This window comes from Anolis carolinensis, chromosome 5 (assembly GCF_035594765.1).
Source record: "Anolis carolinensis isolate JA03-04 chromosome 5, rAnoCar3.1.pri, whole genome shotgun sequence".
Classification (NCBI taxonomy): Eukaryota; Metazoa; Chordata; class Lepidosauria; order Squamata; family Dactyloidae; genus Anolis; species Anolis carolinensis.
In genome coordinates this window covers 35,224,699-35,246,488 of record NC_085845.1, presented here as the reverse complement: position 1 = coordinate 35,246,488, position 21,790 = coordinate 35,224,699, and the positions used below count along the sequence as shown (strand labels likewise).

Here is a 21,790-nt window from a genome sequence, read left to right as displayed (position 1 = left end):
AGTTTAAAGTATATTTTAATTAAAATAAATCTGTTACATATTATTACAGCATATGTCTTCAGAACTAACTAAATGGGAGACAGACTGAGCACAGCATGAGCGAAAGTACAAAAAGGAAGAGATACAAAAACTAATAAGGAAATAATTTCAATAAAATTCAACTTCTGAAAATGAGAATGAACAGAAAACAGAACAAATATGAAACATAAGAAATCCACATTTGATTTATTTCATCAAAAATCTTCAGATCCCAGGGGGTTATATGACTCGGGTTTCATTTTTCAAAACGTAGCATCCTGTGCCAATTGGCAAGCTGCTTTTGAAGCCAAGAGGTCTTTCAAAAGTTGTTCAAGATAAAAATAAGGTTCAGCTAATCATTGCTAAGACATGAAAATTCCAGTGAGCTAATGAAATCCCCTGGAGTGAATATAAGTGCTGGCCCTTATATAAAAATCTTCCCACACAAACTGGAAGAAGCAAATCAGATGTTGCAATTGCTGTTATCACTATTTTTAATTCTCCTATTAACTTTTCAGTTTGCTTTTAGTATTGTATCATGCACAGCATTCCCCTCCATCTTCAGTGTTTGATAAATATTTAGCAGTAGTTGACACTCGCTCTTCATCTCTGAGAAGCAATAAGTTACAAGAAACAGTGTTGACTGTTTTGGATGGCTATCACTGCCGTCCTCAAAGTAATGGGAGGAAAAACTATAGTTGTGAACTATCACCATAATACAAAGGATGTTGGGTTTAACTTGGTGTTGCATGGACCATTAACACTTACCTTACTAAAGATCTTCTCCTAGGTAAAGGTAAAGGTTTTCCCCTGACATTAAGTCTAGTCGTGTCCGTCTGTGGGGGTTGGTGCTCATCTCCATTTCTAAGCCAAAGAGCCAGCATTGTCTGTAGACGCCTCCTAGGTCATATGGCCGGCATGTCTACATGGAGCATCATTACCTTCTCAACAAAGCGGTACCTATTTATCTACTCACATTTGCATGTTTTCGAACTACTAGGTTGGCAGAAGCTGGAGCTAACAATGAGAGCTCACCCCATCCCATGGATTCGAACCACCAATCTTCCTGTCAATAAATTCTGCAGCTTAGTAGTTTAACCCACTGCACCACTGCAGCCCCCTAATTTATCATGCATGTGTTTATTTAGAAATATATAGGGTAAGCACAGGAAAGAACACAAACTTAAATAACCCCAACAGGCAGCCAAAATACATCCTTCCTTTAGAAAATTAGCACAGCTGCGTAAATGCAGAGATGTATGATAGCAAAGGTGCTCATTCCAGTCCACTATCACTATTGGTAATAGCATGGCTGCCATGAAATACTAGATTTGTGCAAAAAACATCCTCTATTAATAATCTTCTCTAAGTGTCATTTTAGCATTCTTAAAGCCCATGGAGAAACAACACCAAAACATAGCTCAGTCAATCCCTGGTATGGCCTTAAGGCAACCCATGGAGCCCTATCCACATTTGTGAAAGGAAACCTAAGCCAATATATTTTACACTATTGCTGTTGTGTAACTTCAGGGTGTTTTGACTAATGCCAACCTCAAAGCAAACCTATTGTGTGATTTGCTGAGGCTGTGAATGAGTGATTTGACCAAGGTCTCCCAGTGGGTTTCCAATGGTTGAGTAGGGATTTAAACCCTGGTTTCCAGAGTCATAGTTGAACACTAAATCCACTACACCATGTGGGTTGCAGCCAATATAAGTAACGTATATTTGTGTAAACTTGTGGCATGAAAAAAGGTCAGCATTCTACATCAGACATTTAGTTAAGTATACTTAACTATATTTAAGTACTTATAAGTAGAGTATACTTAACAATAAGTAGCCTCTCCTGGCCCAAGTCCCTCAAACCCTGATGGAAATATCATTCATACATGTTCCAATTGTCAGCAGACTGGCTCTCCTTCCCATATAGTCAGTGTCCCGAAATATGGAGGGTGGGATTACAGTAGTATCACAATAAGTAGCAGTGGTAAGGACCAAATTATAGAGGAATAAATATAAGTAACTGTCCCATATTTATGACCACTATTAAGTCACAATTGTGACATTCTTGCCACATTCATACATGCAAGAGTCCAGAATATAAGCAAACAGTTTATTCTAAAAAATATCAAAAGTATTGGCAAAACTCAGGAATAGAGAAAGAAGAAGTATGTCCAAAAAAGGGTTTAGCAATAAGCAATAATCCAACAAGAGTCCAAATGCCTCAAACAGATTCCAAGGTAATACAATCCAGGAATAAGCAAAAATCACAAGATCAGCTTAAGTCCACATGCCCAAGGTATCCTTAGAAAAACTTGATCAAGAATATAACCACAGGAACATAGAAACTACCAATATACTTGAATCCCAAAGCCAAAGGTTTAGCTTGAAACATGGACCAGGAACTCAGGCCTAGCTTCTTACTCCAAATGCTACGTTGCCTGAACTAACTTAAAAGTAAACAGCTTGCCAATTAAAAACCACCCATGAAAGCATTTCGTCTCCCATGAAATATCTGCCCAGCTTTCCCACACAAACACTCTGCCCTGCAATGTCTATTGTCTGTTCTGAATTGTAAACGAAGACCTGTGTTGATTTCCGTATCTTCAGGTATTTCAGTACCACTGACTTCTCCACTCAACTTTTCCTTATCTAGTATCTCTGGCTGCTTGGCCTGACCTTGAAGACCTGCACTTTCACAGTCAGCTTTCTCACAGAAAGAAGCATTATTCCCTTGACTTAAATCTTCATCAGCCCCCGGAAATCTCACAATATTCTCTAAAATATCAGTGAACCTATCAGACTGATCTACAACAACTAGTAACTAACTGACTTAAGTAACATATTCTACTCTAAATCAACTAAATAACCTCTCTTGGTGTGATCCCTCACACCCCCTCCAAACTAACAGAAATGCCATTCATCCATGCCATCAATCAGTCACATAATGGACCTCTTTCTTCCCATACAAATGAACAGCTAAGTTATTTTTTTAACTTAGCACACTAAGTAGCTGATACAGAATCTGCCCTACATTATTCTCTTACTACTTCATTTGCATTTAATAAGGTTTAAAGATATTCCAGGAATCAAGAGGATGATGCAATGCACAAAACAAAAACCTAAAGACAAAATAAAAAGAGGAGAAGAAAGTGCAGGAAACGGAATTTACAAAGGAATGAAACTTTAGATCAGTCTTTGCTTTCTATCATAGAAACAAACTTAGAATGATGCAAGCTTCTGTAAACATGTCTCTTCTAAGGACTATGTCAAAGAAGAATCCTGATTTCCCAGAAAGCAGTTTCCATTGTCTGTCTTAAATCCACTCTACATTCTAGAGAAATATTAGGCCTTTCAAGGGTATGAGATGATTAATTTAAAACACACACACACACACATACACATAATAAAAACATTTTCCTTTGAATTCTAGCATGCCCAAAATAGGTAAATAAAAATGCAGCAGAATAAGTACACTGAAATGAAGCATTCTGTAATTGATTTTAAGACCCTAATATGGAACAAATATATATTAAATAAACTAAGATAGATAAAGGTAAAGGTTTTCTCTTGACTTTAAGTCCAGTCATGTCTGACTCTGGGAATTGCTGCTCATCTCCATTCACGCCTCCTAGGTCATGTCGCCGGTATGACTGCATGGAGCACTGTTACCTTCCCGTCGAAGCAATACCTATTGATCTACTCATATTTGCATGTTTTCAAACTGCTAGGTTGGCAGAAGCTGGGGCTAACAGCGGGAGCTCACCCCACTCCTCAGATTCGAATCACTGACCTTTTGGTCAGCGTGTTCAGCTGCTCAGCAGTTTAACCTACTGCGCCACTCGTTCATAAAGTGAAATACAGCTTCAGTTTAAATCAGCTCCATAAACTAGTTTTAGCTCAGCCATCAGGACATATAACTGTATCCCCTTTAAGCCAAGTTTGAGAAGAATCTCATATGAATACTAATATATTCATATTTGATTTTAATAGGCATTTTCATTCTTATATTGATTTCATAGGAAGAGCATTTTACAGCTACAGCTGAAGTTGGTAGTGAAAGTATAAAGTCTAGCACAATTTGTATATGCTGCAACAAGGAATAACCGTTATTAACCACAATGCTATCCATACCTCCAAATCCATATGTAGCCATAGTTTGAGATACTTTAAAAGACTGAGAGAATATGTTAAAATCTATCAATAAACCGTAACAAAATGAGAGATGATCAGACAAAGAAGATAACAATACATTTTACGTGCCACAACCCTAGCTGCATTGCCTATATTAAGCCATATATTCACGGTGTTTAATACACCATTAAATCTTCTTCCCATCAGCAAAGTACTGTACTGGATATAACTGGAAGTTCTCAAGTTACATAGCAAGTCTGTTTGACTTTGTCATCAGTGGATTCCAAGATACCTAATGTTTCTCAGTTAAATTTATTAGGTCCCACAACAGAGCAATAGGCCAAAATCTCTGTAATTGTCAATTTCATCTATCCTGTAATTCAAGTGCACCTAATAAACATTACTTTAACAACCACAATCTTTAGACAATATTCTCTTGCAATAAAAATTCCAACTAAGGGACTTTTGCAAATTAGCCAACTGCAGTGATAGCCAACAAGTTTTTAAAAAGCATTTTAATATTCTATAGAAATACAAAGAGTCTTCTTGCATCTTTAAAACTAAATTTTATCAATATAAGGGTCAGTGCTAGTGTTCAAGAACTCCAACCCACTTCACAAAATAAATGGAGTTTTGCCTAAATTGGGATGCATACATCCATGCACAAATATATACATTAGTTTGGTTGGGGTGGGGGACTACCCTGTTTCCCCTAAAATAAGACATCCCCAGAAAATAAGACCTAGTAGAGGTTTTGCTGAATTGCTAAATATAAGGCCTCCCCCAAAAGTAAGACCTAGCAAGTTTTTGTTTCGAAGCATGCCCAATGAACAGAACACCAGAGCACCAGGATTGGTAAATGTACCTGACATAGAGTATTATACATAGAAATATTGGTAGTAACAAGAAATTCTTGATAGGATTCACAGTTTGTCTGGTTATGCTGGTTTGTGATGACAACTACTGTACAGTATATAATAAATGTTCATTTTTTTTGTTCAACAATAAATGTGAATTCTTCATTGAAAAATAAGACATCCCCTGAAAATAAGACCTAGAGCATCTTTGGGAGCAAAAATTAATATAAGACACTGTCTTATTTTCGGGGAAACACGGTAAGATGCAAAAGGTACAACTATAGTTCATTAACTGAACACCACCTGATTATTTAAGGCACAGCCATCTTTCCATCACTTCTCTGGGTTCCATCACTCTTTCCCTCCAGTGTTCCTGATTTATAAATAATTTTAAACATTTATGTCCCCAATCAGCAACATTTTCATTGACAATCAGAGTGGGAAATGATAAGACATTGTGGATCGAGATTCAACAATAGGTTTATTCTAAGTATGACAGATTCGATACATAATGCTTATAGGATGGAACAAATTATTAGGAACCAAGGCTGGAATGTCAGATTATACAAATACCAAGACAAAAAGGTTTCTGTTCTACAAGGGCATGTCTGGAATTGTTGAGCACTATTGAACTAATGCCCATTATAAGTAGCAGGCATGCCAAAGGGCAAGGAGTGGACTCTTGCCCCCAAAGACTCATGTTGTATTAAACGTGTTACTTTTTAAAGTGGAATAGGACTCCGCTGCTTTTTTTTAGCCAGAGCCACCTGTAGCAGCAGGTGTGCAGAAGATAACACACTGCTCGAAGAGCCAAAAGGACAGACGGAAATACTACCTGAAATTTAAATGGGATAGCAAACAAAATCTAAGGCTGAGACCCCTTGCACACTGCCATATAAACCAGATTATCAAAACAGATAATACCCATTATCTACTTTGAATTGGATTATATGAGTACATTGCCATATAAAAGAGATCATCTGGATTGTATATGGTAGTGTAGAAGGGGCCTCAGTGATAGCATTCCCAGCTGAATTCCGAACCCCCCTACAGAAACAATGACTGGATCTACACTGCCATATAATCTAGATTATCAAAGCAGATAAACCAGATTATCTGCTTTGAACTGGTTGATGTGAGTCTATGCTGCCATATAACCCAGTTTAAGAAAAGAATCAATCAGGGCCAGTCAACACCTCCCAACAAATAATAATAATAATAAACAACTTTATTCTTATACCCTACCACCATCTCCCAAACAGGACACAGAGTGGCTTGCATATGGGACAAAGTACCCATAGACACAAATACAAACAATCTATCAAGCAAAAACATTGTTAAAAAATAAAAAAAACAGTTTAAAATATGAATTCACAGAATAGTTAAAAACGTAAGAATATAAAACGGCCGTGTAACAATATTCAGCAAAACCAGTTGCCATAGTACAATGGGCATGATCGGGAAATACAAGGGCTGGGCATGGGGTAGTGCAAGCAGCATAGACAGGGCCAGGTATTGAATAAAGTGAAGAGAGTAGCATATTTTGTGGGAGCTAGGGACTGAGCATTTGTGACTAGCCGCTAGGCATTGTCAAAAGCAAGCTGAAGCAACCAAGTTTTCAAGTCCCTATGAAAGGCAAACAATGTTGGGGCTTCTCCCAGGCAGCTACCAGCTAGGCCTTGAAACTGCGGGCTATTAAAATGCTAATCAAGGCGAAAAATTGCAGCATTCACGTTTGCCCCAACTTGGACATTCCATAGATATATAAACTTCACTTACTTAGTTTCCAACAGACCTTACAACCTCTGAGGATGCCTGCCATAGATATGGGTGAACTGCTATAGCCTCTTCACTATCAGATGGAGCCCATTAAGACAGATGGACCCAAACATTTTGTCTTACCAAATGACAAGATGCCCCTTCTCATGCCAACTCCATGCTCAGAAGACAACTAAACTGACCTCTAAAGGAGCCTCCCACCACATCCCTGAGAAGACTGCTTGTTAGGGCTGAAAAACAGAAGAAACCTGCCTTCGGAAAAGTTTGTCTTCTTTTGATTAACAAATTGGGCCAGAACTGTCATTCATGAAAACCTGTACCAAACGCAACACATCTGCTTAGTCTTTACATTCAGAAAAGAGCCAAGATCCCAGATGTCATTTAGAGGTAGAGACACAGCCCCTTGCGCTTTCTGAAATGAGAGACGGAGAGCAAGGGGAATGTTGACATATTTGGCGATTGTTCCCACTGGCGCACTCGTTTATACAGACAGCAAAGTGGAAACCTGGTGCTTCTAAGGAACAGGCCAGTTTGGATCATGAGATGCTAAAGTGGTTGGCTGGCTGTACACCAATGCTAGAAATGATTGTAATCCAGATAGTAGAAATTATATTGGTACACCTCCCATCATGAAAGCCATGTCAGGACAGTCAAAGATAACAGAAGTGAATCTGTAACTCTGGCCTTGGGTTCGGGAGGCGACTCTTCTCCACGGGGGCCCCAGGACTCTTTTGGAAGCCAGGGAGGGGATCAAGGCAGGCAACGCAGAAGGAATCTGGCACACTTGCACAAAGCAGGCATGCCATTATAAATCCTTTGCACTTGCATGCAAAACAACAGAATGTGGTAAATAATAATATGCCACCAGCTGAAATAGTTCACAATGTAGCTACCATGAAGATGTTCATCAAATGATAAAACAACTATTACACTAGCCAACACACATTTTGGTGCCTCAAATGTTAGCCCTGACTCTGAGTATATCTGACCTGCTGATTTTAAAAAATGGCACCAGTCTCCCCCTTTCAGATTGAGTTTTTGAGATACAGAACATATGCCACATGCTAGTTTTTAACTTTTAGCGCATAGAAAATCACAATAACTGTATTTAAAAAACTAGAATTGATGAAGTCTATCCAATGCAGTTTTCTGAATCACTGCCCGCGAATAATGCCAGGAACAGGCCCAAAAACCAAGACACTAAATTTTCTTTGGGTTTTTTTATGCTGTGTTATGCAATTGTTTTCAGCATGAAATTAATGTCTTCAGGAAAGGGGACAAAAGACCAAATAAGAACTACACAACTGGGTTGCTGTGAGTTTTCCAGGCTGGATGGCCATGTTCCAGAAGCATTCACTCCTGACATTTTACCACACACCTATGGCAGGCATTGTCAGAGGCTGAGGTCTGTTGGAAACTAGTCAAGTGGAGTTTATATATCTGTGGAATGTCCAGGGTGGGAGAAAGAAATCTTGTCTGTTTGAGGCAAGTGTGAATGTTGCAATTGGCCACCTTGATTAGCATTGAATAGCCTTGCAGCTTCAAAGGCTGGCTGCTTCCTTCCTGGGGAATTCCAGACAAGAAAAATTAGAGCCAGTTAACACCTCCCAACAAAGGATTCCCTCAGGCAGGAAGCAGCCACGATTTGAAGCTGCAAGGCTATTCAATACTAATCAAGGTGGCCAACTGGAACATTCACACTTGCCTCAAACAGACAAGAGTTCAGTGTGTTGTCGAAGGCTTTTATGGCTGGAATCACTGGGTTGCTGTGAGTTTTCTGGGCTGTATGGCCATGTTCCAGAAGCAGTCTCTCCTGATGTTTTGCCCATATCTATGGCAGGCATCCTCAGAGATTGGAAATGAGGTAAGGATAGTTTATATATCTGTGAAAGATCCAGGGCGTGGGAAAAAACTCTTGTCTGTTGGAGGCAAGTGTGAATGTTGTTAATCACCTTCATTAGCATCAATTGATGTTGGCAAAACGGAGGTAATGCTTCTAGAACATTGCCATACAGCCTGGAAAACTCATGGCAAGTCAGTGATTCTGGCCATAAAAGCCTTCGCTGACTACACAATTGTTTTAAGCATGAAATATAATGTCTGAAGGAAAAGGAGGGACTTCTAGGTAATCATCCTGGAGGAGAATAGACAACTTAGGTGTTTTTGGTGGCGGCCTTGGTCATTGGCACCTGGTCCTTTTAGGAAAAACCCAAGAAAAACCCATGTTGCAGTGGTTCTTGTGGAACTGCAACAACAAGCTTGTGGATGCTACAAGGAGCCCCTGGTGGCACAGTCAGTTAAACCCTTGTGCTGGCAAGCCTGATGACTTGAAGGTTGGGTTGCTGACCTGAAGGTTGCTGGTTTGAATCCAACCCAGGGAGAGCATGTATGAGCTCCCTCCATCACAGGCATGGGCAAACTTTGGTGGCCCTCCAGGTGTTTTGGACTTCAACTCCAACAATTCCTAACAGCCTGGAGGGCTGAAGTTTGCCCATGCAGCTCCAGCTCCATGTGGGGACATGAGAGAAGCCTTCCATAAGGATGGTAAAACATCAAAACATCTGCAACGTCCATGCAGAATGACAATTCTCTCACACCAGAAGCGACTTGCAGTTTCTCACGAAAAAAAGTAGTTCTCAACCTGTGGGTCCCCAGATGTTTTTGGCCCTCAACTCCCAGATATCCTAACTGCTGATAAACTGGCTGGGATTTCTGGGAGTTGTAGGCCAAATTGCCTGAGGACCCACAGGTTGAGAATCACAACTGACTGGGGGGAGGGCTGTCGGGGCTTTGCTAGCCTCCCCCAGACCCTTTGACCCCGAAGTCGGGAAGCCGGGCACTCACTGTTGGGGTCGCTCTTCTCTCGGACGCCGTCCACGCCGCCGTCGGGGTTGATCCGCAGGAAGAAGCCCCCGTTCTTGCAGTAGAGGCGCTTGGGGTCCTTGAAGTGGCCCGGGGGGAAAGGGCCGCCGCCGCCGCTCCCCCCGCCGCCGCCTCCTCCTCCTCCTCCGCCGTCGGGCAAGGCGGGCAGCGTGGCGATGCCTCCCGCCGCCGCCATCGCCATCCCCGGGGGGCCTGCCAGGGCGGGGGGGCCTCCCCTGGGCGCCCTCCCGCGGCCCCGCGTGCCTCGCCCTCGCCCGCGGCCCCCCAGCCTCGAGGGGAAGAGGGAGACGGAGGGAGACGGACGTGGCGCGCCTGCCGCTCTCCTTCTCTACCTCTGCTTCTCGCAAGTCCCTCTCTGGAGATGAGCAACTCCGAGCTGGACGCGCACGAAGGGAGCCCCACTCCGCCCCCTCGGACTGGAGAAGGCGCCGATGCCGCCCAGGGAAGAGCAGAGCCAAGAGTAGGGGGCAGGGCTGGAGGAGGGATCTGCTTTGCCTGCCCCTCTCCGCCCCGTCTCCCTCTATACAGGCACTCTCCTCCTCCCCCTCCTCTTCTCTTCCCTCCTCTTCTCTTCTTTTCCCTCTCCTCCTCTTCTTCTTTGCCCTCTTTTCCTCCTCCTCCTCCTCCTCCTCCTCCAGGACCAAGGAGTGCCTCTTGCTCTTGCCCTGACAAGGATGGAGAGCAGCAAGCAAGTCCCATGAATGTCGGAGGCTTCCATGGCCGGAATCACTGGGTTGCTATAAGTTTTCCGGGCTGTATGGCTATGATCATAATGAATTGTGGCAAGTTCTTGGTGGTATGGGGATACCAATCCGTCTTGTCTGCCTCCTGAGGAATCTGTGTAAAGACCAAGTAGAACAGGCCAGGGAACAACAGGCTGGGAAAGGAGTATGGCAGGGCTGTAAACTCTCACCCGACCTATTCAACTTGTATGCAGAACACATCATGTGACATGCGGGGCTTGATTGTTGCACCCCTAGGCTGCAGAGGCACCTCAAAGCCACACTGGAGCATAAGCAAAGCAAGGTGTTTATTGAAGATTATATGCAAACAATAGCAAGTCAGAGTTCAAAGTCAATGAAATAAGACTAAAGTCCACAAGGTACAAAATACTTGAGAATCTTGAAGCAAGAGTTTATGAAAGTCACACAAAAGAGCAGAGTCCAAACAAGGTATCAAAATTAGTCCTAGGCACAGGATCCAACTGGAATGCAGAAATCAAAGCACCAAGATTAGTCCAAGGAACAGGATCAATGCTGGAATGCAAGACAGGATCTTAACTGGAGCAGGGAACTGGAGCAAACTACAAACTTACAGGAACAATAACTGGATAATCCAAAAATCCCCAAGAGCAGTAACAAAGACTGGAACATGGAACAGGATTCTTGAAACAGGGATCTGTCGATGAGCAAAGCTACCACCGCTGAATCTCTCACAGAAGCAGCTCTTCTTAAGAGTAAGCTTAAGGCCTCTTCCCATGAGAAGTCTATTCATTCTTCTTTCTCAATAACAACCTCTTACTGCACCTGGAAACCTCCCTTTATCTTCTCTGCTTACATATCACTTTCTTTCTGTCTAGCTCAATAGCCTTATCACAATTAGACTCCCAACTAGAATGCCCATCTGGCAAAGGAAGGTCCAACCTTGTCTCTTTCAAGGAATGCAGTTCAAGCTGCCGGCTTGAAACCATTGTGTGCCTGTTCCCAGAAGCCTCCAAACCAACTCTGGCTGCCCAGGGACAGCAGTTTCCTCAACTCTAGCTGCATAGGAATCTCAGGCCCAAACCTAGAGTCCTTTGACAAGTCAGGTGCAACAACAATCACAGTCAGGAGCAGGGACAATCACCGGCTGAACAAGCCCAACCTCAGGCTCCCCTGACAGCTCAGGTGCAGGCTGTGCTTCAACATTGACAACCTCAGATATGCAGATGACTGAAAGTGAGGAGGAGCAGAGGAGCCTTCTAACCATGGTGAAAGAAGAAAGTGCAAAAGCTGGGTTGCAGTTAAACATTTTAAAAAAACAAGATTATGGCAACCAGACTAATTGATAACTGGCAAATAGAGGGAGAAAACGTGGAGGCAGTGACAGACTTTGTATTTCTAGGCACGGAAATTACTGCAGATGCAGACTGCAGCCAGGAAATCAGAAGACATTTCCTTCTTGGGAGGAGAGCAATGACAAACCTCGATAAAATAGTGAAGAGTAGAAACATCACACTGGCAACGAAAGTCCGCATAGTTAAAGCAATGGTATTCCCTGTAGTAACATATGGATGTGAGAGCTGGACCATAAGGAAGGATGCGCGAAGGAAGATAGACACTTTTGAACTGTGGTGTTGGAGGAAAATGCTGAGAGTGCCTTGGACCGCAAGAAGATCCAACCAATCCATCCTCCAGGAAATAATGCCCGGCTGCTCACTGGAGGGAAGGATATTAGAGGCAGTGATGAAGTACTTTGGCCACATAATGAGAAGACAGGAAAGCTTGGAGAAGAGAATGATGCTGGGGAAAATGGAAGGAAAAAGGAAGAGGGGTCGACCAAGGACAAGGTGGATGGGTGGTATCCTTGAAGAGACTGCTTGACCTTGAAGGAGCTGGGGGTGGCGACAGCTGACAGAAAGCTCTGGCATGGGCTGGTTCATGAGGTCACAAGGAGTCGGAAGCGACTGAACAAATAAACAACAACAAGAAGAGAATTCTGGTGCACTAACAAACTACAGATCCCAGGATTCGGCAGGATGGAGGAATAGCAGCTAAAGTCCTGTCAAACTGCTATAATTACGCAATATGGATAAGAGGAAACTGAAAGTGTAGCATGGAAAGGAAAGGCAGGTTCTATTATTCTAGAATAATTAACTAACCAGTAGCTAAATTATACCAAGGCTCCCACTTCCAGGGTGGTTTTTCAAGAATAACCAGATTAATAATTTAACAATAAGTTAAAGTATAGACAGAATAATGTTGAGATCTGGTTGGCAAGATGCAAGAGAAGTAGGAATGTTTTCGCAATGCTACCTCCCTCTCTCTCTCTCTCTCTCTCTCTCTCTCTCTCTCTCTCTCTCTCTTTCTCCTTACAGTGGGATGGAAATCATTTAGACCAGTCCAGATTTACTCTTAAAACTTGGCCCCTTTGTTTAGATTGGGGGCATGGTCTAGAACTGGGATGGCTTTCACCCCTGTGAGTCCAAGGGCTCTCTCCTATTCTGTCCACCTCATAGGCCTGATCTGCCCACTTCTCCCAGTCTCTGACCTCTGATGGTTAATAAATGTATAAGATCTTCTCTTTAGAAATGCACCAGCATCCAGTAGAATAGTTTAGGCATTGGTGAAGTAAGCTCCCTACATCTAGCCACAACCTTGCAGGAGTATTTTGGACTCACTATGGTTTTCAAGAGGCAGCGCCATATACAGTATGTGTATGTAATGTATTGTTGTTGTGTGCCTTCAAGTTGTTTCTGACTTATGGCGAGCCTAAAGTAAATCTAACACTGGGTTTCCTGGTGCTTTGAGTGTATGGCTTGCCTAGGCTCACCCAATGGTTTTCCATTGCTGAGTGGAAAATAAAACGTGGATTATATTTTCCTGCATGGCAGGGCGTTGGATTGCATGGCTCTTGTGTTCTCTTTCAACTCTATCATTTTATGAACCCTGTTCTCCACAATCATAAACCAACAGACTATGACATCATGCTGCCTCTTATGTAATGCACTATAGCAGTCTAATTGTTTTCTGAGCATAGAGAATAAAGGGCAGGCTATCTCTTGTCTAGAAGAGGGCACATCTGGTGCAGCAGACAGAACTGATAGGTGCTTGATTTCACAAGTGCCAGTTTCTGCCAATGAACTGGATCTTTCAGATGAGAAGTGGGATTCAACCAGAACTGAACAGAGCTAACTAGTTCTGGTTGGACCCCACTTCCCTTGTTCATCAAAGCACCTACTAGCAATACATCCCTCTTACACAGAACAAGCTTGAATAAAAAGACTAAATTGTTTTCATAACCATATAATATATGATTTATGTGATAAGAAACATAAATGCTCAATCTGAACCAAAAGCTTGGAATGCTATTTTTTTAAAGTAATTTGTTTGTATTTCTCATGGCAGTGCTTTCAAAGGAACTCAATGCTATATCGGAAAGGTACCTCGTTGCACTAATTGTTGCACTGCTTGTTACTTTTCTGTTCATTTCTCTATTTTTTTAGTGGAAAACAGGATGGATAAGAAACTAGCATAAACTTTGGAAAGTTATTATCAAAATGTCCTTAAAAGTTACTTTTGGGAATAACTAGAAATTATATATCATTGCAGCAATGTTATTTATTTATGGGATGTTATTTTATAGCTCAGGATATAGTTGAGAATTCTAAACAAATAAATAAAAAAGAGTGCCTGATATTTTGCTTTATAACACTATTTGTACTGAAGTCCTTACACCAATACAAAACTACCTGGAACTTTTATTTATTTACAGTATTTATATCCCACCCTTCTCATCCCGAAGGGGACTCAGGTGGATCACAGAGCATAAATATGCGGCAGACATTCAATGCTGTTTATACACAGACAATTCAGACAATTGTACATAGATAAGGGTATGTATATAGGCTTTTCCCATCTTCGGCATCTTGGAGGTTTGTGCTCGTTTCCGGCCACTGGGGAGGAGGGGCGCTGTCGCTCCATCTCTCTGCGGAAGAGCTTTGTTCATAAAATTTCATCCTTGATCGAATCACCAGCATTTTACCGGCATTTCCTTATGGGTGCCTTAAAATACCTCCCTGCTTTTAAGCGGTACCTATTTATCTGCTCACATTCTGCTTTCAAACCACTAGGTAGGCAGAAGCTGGGCTAAAGGCCAGGAGCTTACCCTGACCTGGGCTTCAAACTATCAGGCCTTTGATTGACAAGATTTACTGCAGCTGGTAGTTTAACCTGCTGTGCTAAAACCCGGCATCACACTAAACTCAATTAATAAACATAGCATTTGAACTGTTAGTGACTTTATTTTTTTTAAAAAAAACTATTTAAGAATTATGTCCTCAATCCAGCTTCTGATCCCAACAATGGTATTTGCATAATTGGTGAACTTCCATTTAGTAATTGTTTCAGTGGGTTTACTCTAGCAGTTAGATGCTTTTCCAGTTTACATAGGATACCTTTAAGCCTCCAGTTTATTTGAAGCTACAAATAAGATGCTAAACCAAATATATATCCTCCATTTATAGCCATGGTATATCAGCTTTAAAACTATCCTTCATTCTCTCTTAAGAGGTTTTATAAGTTGTTAAATACTTTTCCTCACTCCTGTGTCTCAAATTTTTCCTCTTGAATATTGTGAGCCTGTTTTATCATGAACAGAACAGTTTAGATTGATTTCCAAAGTGCTAGGCCAATAAATTTTTTTGGAGTGGATTCCTGTGAAAAAGACAACATCCAGCTATGGAGTCATAGTTACTTGCAAGAAGTTAATTCTCTTCCGAAGCATGGAACAGCCTGAAGGAGCAGGGAATGTTATGTGCCAGCAACAACAAAGGCTGGTGTTGATTGGTTCTCTCTCAAGAAAATTATATTAGAACTACATGTTTCTAAAGCCTGCAATAGATATTTACAGAGAATTTTAACCTAGGTTGAACCTCAACATGCTAATAATAAAGCATATTCCCAAAGCCATTATCTAATTTTAAAGAACTCTGTTCTCTCTCAAAACACTGGTGTAGGCATTTGGAATTCCTGGAAAATTTTATAAGCAGTGAATAATTCATTCTTACATTCAGCCTATACACGTTTTATAAATGTAAGGGATATACAACACAATAACTGAGCATGTGCTAGTTAATTAAACAGGTCTGTGCCAAATCATAAATGTAATGTGGCATTAAATAGTTTCATTTTCTCTAACAGGCAGTCCAAAGTCAGTTCATGCCACAGAGATAGATAAGAATGTTTCCATCTTAGAATGCATTAAAACTGTTCTTTTTTTTTAGGATGAGGAGATCTTTTGCCCCCTTGTTTGCAAAAATATCTGCATTTTTCAGAACAAGGGAGAAAGAGTATTTAAAAATCAGGCGGTTTTCCAGTCTGCATTTTCAATTGTAGTCCCATACACTCCAACATTTCCCAGATGTAAATCAGGACATGTGTGGCCTAGTAAAATAAAAGAATAGTTGAGATGGTTAAAAAAATGACAAAGATGCTAGAAAAGGCTATAGCAATTTGCTTTTGCTTTTCCTTTAGGTTTTATTGCTGGATCTCATTTAATCTTTTAAATAATTGTTTGGTGGACCCATGACATTGATTCATTTTGAGCCTTTGTCAGCCTGGGAATTAAATGAATCTTGACTTGAAAGCATTATAACCATGACTTTCCCAAAATGCTTATTAGTGAAGATAGATCTGTGAGGGCTTATCTTGCACCTAGTCTGATTTCCATTAAAAGCAGAAAATGTTTTTTCTGATAGTATAGTATCAGTATAGTATTATGTATTATACATAGTACAGAGAAAATCTGGAGTACTAAAGATCATTTATTACAGATAGCATACACTCTGTACTGTCATCCAACCTTTTATGTTGTAGAGCAATTTTGGATTTTATTAATTGGTTTAGAACATCAAGAAAAATTAAATGCATATTATTTTTTAAACAACAAGAGAAGCTAAGACACTTAGATTTTTCAAGGAAAGTAAAAGTTTCACAAGTGGAATTTAACATTCTGCCAAGCATTTTTTTAAATTGTCATCAAATCCAAATTATATATATTATCTAATGCAGCAGCATGAAAATCAGCTTATGAATTTTTTTTTTCTGAATCAGGAGCGACTTGAGAAACTGCAAGTCACTTCTGGTGTGAAAGAATTGGCCATCTGCAAGGACGTTGCCCAGGGGACGCCTGGATATTTTGATATTTTACCATCCTCATGAGAAGCTCCTCTCATGTCCTCGCATGGAGCTGGAGCTGATAGAGGGAGCTCATCTGCGTTCTCCCCAGGTTGGATTCGAACTTTCAGGTCAGCAAACCAACCTCCAAGTCATCAATCCTGCCAGCACAAGGGTTTAACCCAGAATTTTAGATTAGAATTTAAAGTAATATCACAGTTTTGGAGTCTGGAAATGTTGGTGCTGATGGGCAATTTCATTACATTAGGGATGGTTTTAAAAACAGGCAACAAGCAAATGGTCCATTTAAATATTGCCTCCTATAAGGTAGGGCACACAGCCAGCATATAGAGCATCTTCATTTTAAAAAGGCCCTAAACTGATAGAAACCTATCACACTTTGAACTGGAATCTGAACCCAGGAAACTAATCCTAGTCCTGGACCCTACAACAGACCCTATATGCACAGAATCACCATAGTGCCAACCCCTCTTTTCTGTCATTTAACACCAAACCAAGGCCAATATGGTACCAGCACCTTCCTTTAAACATTAATAGTGATGTCAGAAGCTCCACTAAGTGCTGTTTTCCCCATCCCCAGAAACAAAATGTACCACATAAATGTATGTACTTTAGCCTGCAATCTTGTAGACCCACTTATTTAGGATAAAATTTCATTGCACGTAATGATCGTCACCTCTGAGTGGACCCATCTAGCACTGCACTGTCCAAACTATTGAGAGTAATTTGACATTGCCTTCCTGTGATGTTGAGAGAGGGTGATTTGCCCTGGTACACGCAATGGGTTTCTATGACTGAGCTGTGGCTCTGGTCTCCCCAAATTGGAGTCCAACATTCAGACCACTTCACCACAGCTACTTACTCTCCTTAAGCACAATTACATTAAAATAAAGTTAATTGAAATCAAATGCTTTCACTTCCCACCTAAACATGCTTCTGGGTGAATTGTCTGACATCTTAGCAAACTATTTGGTAAAATGTATTTCAATGAATTTCCTTCTATTTTTCTAGATGAAGGTCTTGAGGGCTTACATTTTTATCTTTTATATGAAAGCTAAACAATAAGAACAATGGAATAGCAGCTATGACAGGGACCAGGCCCTCATTGCCCCATGCTGAGACTAAAGTCATTGTGCAGTGCATAGCTTTTCTAATTTCATTTCTGTCTGAAGGACAGTCAAGTACTAACTGGTTGTCTGAAGACATTCTCTCTTTGAAGGCTGGGGTTTATTTATTTATAGTTTCAGAAGCAAATTGGGTATAGTTATAATACACAAAGTCTAAAACTTGGCATTTTGCTAAATGTCCTTTGACTAAATCTGGCCACTTGGAGTGCCTCTGGTGTCACTGTGAGAAGGTCCTCCATTGTGCATGTGGCAGGGCTCAGGTTGCATTGTAGTAGGTGGTCTGTGGTTTGCTCTTCTCTGCGTTCGCATGTTGTGGACTCCACTTTGTAGCTCAACTTCTTAAGGTTATCTCTGCATCTTGTGGTGCCAGAGTGCAGCCTGTTCATCACCTTCCAGGTCACCCAATCTTCTGTGTGCCCAGGAAGGAATCTCTCATTTGGTATCAGCCACTGATTGAGGTTCCGGATTTTCGCCTGCCACCTTTGGACTCTCGCTTGCTGTGGTGTTCCTGCAAGTATCTCTATAGATCTTAGGAAGCTGTTTCTTGATTTAAGGCATTAGCTTGCTGGTTAATATCCAAACAGAGGATGGGCCGGAGATGTCACTGCCTTGGTTCTTTCATTAGTGGCTGCTACTTCCCGATGGATGTCAGGTGGTACAATACTGGCTAAACAATATAATTTCTCCTGTGGTGTTGGGCATAGACATCCTGTGCTAATGCAGCATGTCTCATTAAGAGCCACATCCACTGTTTTATAAGAAGTGAGACGTGCCAACATCTATTAGCAACTGAACAGCAGACTAAAAAAGTAAGCATGTCGCCAGGCCACAATCTGAGATGTTGAACATTTCTTACTGTAGGATGCTGGATGCAGGAATCAAAAAAGTAATAGAGTAGAATTCCCATTTCTGCAGGACCAGTATCCATAGTTTAATTTATCTACATCTGACAAAATATATCCTCTCTGCCATTTTCTAGATCTTCCAGCATGACTCTTTAATATTCTTGAGCCAGAAGTCCTTCATCTCAATAGGGCTCCTATTATCCACATGAAAGTCAGGGAGCATATCATCCATGGCCACAGGGGTCATACTGTAATGTCAAGCTCTGATATATTTACAGTAATTGTATCTAACTTAACGTCCATTTTTTCCTTCTCTGTATATATTAACATTTGCATATGTAGATGTACAGATAGATGTATAATATGGTATGTAATTGAAGACTCTTAGAAAACAAAGCAAACTAACAAAGATGAGTTCAACAGCAATGTTTGCTAAGGTGAGATATCAATCAGCAACAAAAAGCACAAAAAGCCAGCAGAAGAGGAAAGCAATTTCTTTTAAAACGATTTTACCCTGAGAAAAGATGTACAGATGTAAAAACATCACAATGTTCCAGTTTGTTTTCGTTTTATTTCAGAATTGTTTCCACACATTTAATACAATATGGGGCCCAAAAGGGGATTCCCAGCACACAATGTTTAGGTCACGTTTCACGACATTTCAAAGCAAGGACATTGCATACGGAAAGACCTCTCCGGATTAAAATAGAATTATGACCTACTGTGTTGTTCGTGATCTTTCCAATTACGTGAGATACACAATGAAATGTTGCAGTCCTTTTTCAGTAAATAAACAGCATTCTGGAACAAGATGTCACATCTTTGTTTCCAGAAATTCATATGTTTCATTAGAATAATGTATGCATTTGCTTTTCAAAAATGTCACAATCCTGTCAAAACCAGTGGACTAATCTGAGGGTGAGAATGAAATCTAAATCAATAAATAAAAATGGGAAACCATATCTTTCATATTCTCTTTCTTTTATACCATTTCCCCCTAAAACTAAGGCTGCATCTACCCTGTAGAATTAACACAGTTGGACACCACTTTAACTGGCATGGCTCAATGCTGTGGAGTCCTGGGATTTGTAGTTTGAACAGGGGGCTCAGACACCAAAACAAACACCACACACGCATATATATGCACATGCACACATATGCACTATCCAAAGCATGTATGTGTATGTGTGTGTATGTGTGTATATATATTTAAGCTACAATTAAAAATGTACCTGTTCTGATTTACATAAAAATTCAGCTTAAGAACAAACCAACAGAACCTATTGTGTTTGTAATTTGGGGGCTGCCTGTATACACTGACCTTTTTCGCAGTGTTTTGGAGATGATCTAGGTAGTGGTCTATGTGTGCCTGCAGCCATCTAATGTGTGAGTTCTCTTGATTGCATTGTTTAAGTTAGCCAAACAAAATGTGTTTCTTGGAGGAAAAATTGGACTCTTTTTCCCCCCCTACCTCAACTGTGGGCTCTGGGCCCAGTTTGCATTCTGCCAAATATGATTTATCCAGACTGTCCAGCAAAACTCAGCTACAACCTGTCCTGAATTAATTATGCCACAAGGGTGTAAAAAACTATTTATACTTCCAAGATTGCTCAGAACTTGGCCATTTCTTAGTAAGATCATTTTCTATGCAAGCAACTATCACAGGGGGGTGTTATAGAGGACTTGTGATAGGGCTTGTAGATATCCAGGTATTTTTGCAGTGACAGTACTCAGTTCTTTTGTAATGTTATCTTTGTACTCAACCAGCTACTGAAGCTGATGGATATTGGCTGCTGTAGTACAAAAGTTCCCAAGAACCAGTATGAAATTAGATCACTTCCTATTGGGCGCAAAACTGTACACTCTTCTATAGAACACAGATAAACACAACCCACAAACGACACATTCAAGTGCTCGCATGGTGCACACTGTCTTTGATTTCAGGTAAGGGGAAACTTCCATAGACACATTGGCTGGAAACCTATTGCTGGAAGTTTTCTTATAGAAGCCATTGGAAGCAGAATGTCGTGTCCACATTCAGTAAATAGTGCCATTGCACATGCACATTTGGATTTGAGTTTGGTTGTGCAGTGTTGCCTTCAATGCAAGGTTTGCTACAATACAATCAATGTTTAGATTTGCATTACACAACTTCAGTATAGGATTTGAGCCCTTCTCTATCCAGCACCAAGCTATCTCCCAACATATTATCTTCTGGAGATCAATATTATTCCCATTTAATAGATCCCAGATCAAACACCATAATTTGCACATAAACGTATAACATTAATGGAGAAGTAAAATGTAAACACAAAATTAACAGGCATTACCATCTTTCTTGACTTCATCTTGGCTCAGTACCATCAATCAGTTCAAGCTGGTTTCACACTAAAGAACACATCCCTTAGGTCCTCTTTTTTTCTTACTGTTTTTTTTTCCATTTAATACAATGGTTTCTGAGCACTGTCCACTATTTAGTTCTTATCTATGTGCAGGTCATGAAAGAACTCAGGAGAAAAATTAGTCATTCCCACTACCTGGGTGGGCCCATCTTTCCCAAAGAGTGAACACCCAAGAACACTCTGTCTTGCTTTTTGCTTTACGCCAGTTCCAGTCCATTTACAAGAGATGAAGTCAATATCTTAATTATTAATGCATCGTTGTGAATGTCTCCATGACCTCCTGTCCTTCTGGGGTTACATCTTACTCAAGCAAAAGGAGAAAAATTTCCCATTTCTGCCGGAAAAGGGTGAGGCTGCTGGACTTGCCTGACATTATTGTCCACTAGACAAATGACCTTAGAGTTACAATGTTTGGGGCCAGTATTTACGCCCAGTTAGGTTAGGAAGTAACTAATGACTAATGAGCTGACTTGAAAAAAAAAAAAACGAATAAGAAAAGGGTGTAGATATTGAAATGTGTATATGGTGGGAAGAAATTGATCCCACACCTCTTCAGATGGAAAGGGCTCCCAAGAAGCAAAATTCAGTTAATTCTGTGAGGATTTGTAAAGAGGCACCATGATGGAATGAGTTGACTGGAAAGGCATGTATCGACAGCTGATTGGCTGAACTAGTCAGCAGCCAGAATTCCAATTGGCTGGTGTCTTTAGCTCGCTGTAGAGACAAACAGTTTTAACTGCCACTTTCATCTCAAAGAGGGAGAAGAGCAGCTGACTGAAAATGGTCAAGGAGGAAATGGTTGCCATACTCTCTGAAGCCTGATTATTTATAAGGAAATCGAAGCATATTTAA

General features: G+C 40.8%; 1 protein-coding gene across 1 annotated transcript in view; it reads right to left on the bottom strand.

Annotated features, from left to right (window-relative positions):
- The window catches only part of fgf2 (fibroblast growth factor 2), a 30,971-nt gene extending 20,804 nt beyond the window's left edge, over positions 1–10,167 (bottom strand). The window contains exon 1 of the mRNA XM_008112126.3: positions 9,630–10,167. Within this exon, the coding sequence (XP_008110333.2) occupies positions 9,630–9,849 (220 nt within the window). The 5' untranslated portion in view covers positions 9,850–10,167. The remainder of the gene's footprint in view (positions 1–9,629) is intronic.
- Positions 10,168–21,790: the final 11,623 nt, after the last annotated feature.